Source organism: Poecilia latipinna, unplaced genomic scaffold (assembly GCF_001443285.1).
Source record: "Poecilia latipinna isolate Pla-1442-1.1 unplaced genomic scaffold, P_latipinna-1.0 Scaffold598, whole genome shotgun sequence".
Taxonomy (NCBI): Eukaryota; Metazoa; Chordata; class Actinopteri; order Cyprinodontiformes; family Poeciliidae; genus Poecilia; species Poecilia latipinna.
The window spans coordinates 220,799-223,139 of NW_015113214.1; the positions used below are offsets into that span (position 1 = coordinate 220,799).

At 46.9% G+C, this 2,341-nt stretch overlaps 1 protein-coding gene across 11 annotated transcripts in view; it reads right to left on the reverse strand.

Moving 5' to 3' along the window:
• The window catches only part of nav2a (neuron navigator 2a), a 119,871-nt gene that overhangs the window by 58,731 nt on the left and 58,799 nt on the right, over positions 1–2,341 (reverse strand). For all 11 annotated transcript variants that reach the window (XM_015042651.1, XM_015042645.1, XM_015042652.1 and 8 more), the window contains one exon: positions 720–1,857. In XM_015042651.1, coding sequence (XP_014898137.1) covers positions 720–1,857 — 1,138 coding nt within the window. The remainder of the gene's footprint in view (positions 1–719; positions 1,858–2,341) is intronic.

A 2,341-nucleotide genomic window follows, 5' to 3' on the forward strand; every position in this document is an offset into this window, starting at 1 on the left:
GAATGCCTCGCTCATACGCTGCCTTTGCTCTTTGGCCGACTCCAGACTTTGTCCTTGTTGACTAACGAACCCTCAGCTGAGCAGTTAGAGTCACTGAGGAGAAATAACACCTGAATTTTAACTACTAATTATTCACAAAAAATGTTTTAGCAACAAAATAACACATTTGCTTGGTTTATTTTCAGTAAAACTTTTCTCCGTCTTTGTGAGATTATGGTTTATGGAAGCCAAAGTTGACATAATGCAAAGAGTAATTATACATTTGACAAGCAAACAAAAGAAAATGAGCTTTCTGTGTTACACAATGTTTTCTAATTGTGTTCAAACTGTAATTTTGTCAAGCTACAAAAAAAGAACCAATATGTTTTACTGGATTTCAATGTATTTCAATGAGATTCCAAAAAGTCTGAGAATAAAGTCAGGATTATAAAACTCTGAATTCTGAGAAAAAGAGACAAAATTTTGAGAAATAAGCAGAATTTTCATAATCCAGAATTCCAAGATTAAAAATCTGAATTTTGAGCTCAAAAGTCTGAATTCTGAGATTAAAACCATAATTCTAAGATTAAAAGTCAAAATTATGAGAAAAAAATAGAATTTTGAGATTAAAAGTCCAAATTCTGAGATTAAAGTCAGAACTCTTACAACAATCCTTACAGCTGCTCCTCCTTTCTGCTGTTTGCTAATATTCAAGCTAGCAGGGTAATCCGGCCTCCTACCTGTACATGAAAGGTGCGACAGTAGCCGTGTTGGGGTGGCTGTGCAGTTGCTGCGTCTGAGGTAGCTGCACGCTGACAGTGTTGCTGGCCGTGCTCTGCGTAGTGCCTAAACCCGCCACCGGGGCGGCGCCGGGCTTCCCTTCAGTGGAGGCCAAGCTGGAGGTAGAGCTGGAGTGCCTGCTGTCCCTGTCTCTGTCCAGAGGGCCGCGGTGCATGGCGAGCCCGCCTCCGCCCAGCCGCATGCTCCGAGGCCTCTCCGCCGCCTCCTTTGCTGAAGAAGCTTTGCCCCCAGCTCCCGGGGCTTTGCCTCCTGGCTTTGGTATTCCGCTTTGTGCTGGGGTGGAACTCTCCTTTTTGGATACTTTTCCCCCCTTGGGAATGAAACTAGCAATTTTGGACGTCTTTTTGTTGGACGCCTCCACATCCGGAGGAGCGGGCGCCGCTTCCTCCTTAAGCTCCTCCCCCCTCAGCTCCGCCCTGTCAGGGCCACGTTTGCCCAGCTCCTTCCCTTTCTCCTTCTCCTTCCCTTTCTCCTTGTCCGGGCCTTTCACTGAACCCTTCTTGGCAGTCAAAGCTCTGCTGAAAGTGCGTTGGGCAATGCCCTTCAGAGCAATTTTGGGGCTGCTGGCGGTTGTCGAAGCCGTCGTCCCATTCATCCCTGGTCGAAGGTTGCCATCTTCTTCCTCCAAAGGGTCAGTGTTGGAGCCGGTTTCCAATCTCTCCACAGGCGTCCGGACTGGGGCGGCGCCATCTGGTTGGGGTACTACCGCTTTAGATCCTGATTTGCTGTTGAACAGCTTAAGTTTCTCAAGCATCGACTTCTGGGTGGCGGCTTTGGGAGGAGCTTCAACCTTGGTCGATGCGTCCTTCTCTGGCTTGTTGGACTGCATTGCGGATGCCGGGCTGCTGGTGGACGATGGCGGTTGGGCGTTGGTGTGCTTGGCGCTCGTTGACTTGCTCCTCCAGGGTTTGCTGCTGCTGTTGGGTTGGGGAATGGCGGTAGACGGGGAGGCCGAGGATGGAGGAACCAGGTGGGACGTAGCAGATAGGGCGCTGGTGGAGGAGCCGACGGTCACTGCAGACGACGGAGCATGCTCAGTCATCACAGACAGCTGTGAGGTCATGCCCTCCAAGGAATCTGCACCAAAGGACAGACATTTTACCAAACAATGAAGTCAAGTTTATTTGTGTAGCACATTTTCAGCAACAAGGCAGTTCAAAGTGCTATCATACAGTCATCAAATATCGAACAATGAATAAACATTACATTTTGTCAAAAATCAGAATCATCAAGCAAACACTCATCTAATCAAAGGCAACTCTTTTATTCTAGATTTAAAGGTACTCCATGTTTCAGCAGTTTTGCAGTTTTCCAGAAGTTTGCTCAGATTTGTGGTGCATAAAAGTTGAATGCTGCTTCTCCATGTTCTGGGGATGCAGAGCCGAACCAGAACCAGAACCAGAACCAGAAGACCTGAGAGGCCTGGAAGGTTGATCCAACAACAGCAGATCTTTAAAACCACAGTAATATATTTTTTATTACATATTTTTTTCATTGTCACCAAGCTGACAGTTAATTTGTGGAAAAAATCGAGCTCTTCTGCCTTCTTCTTCCAGAAACA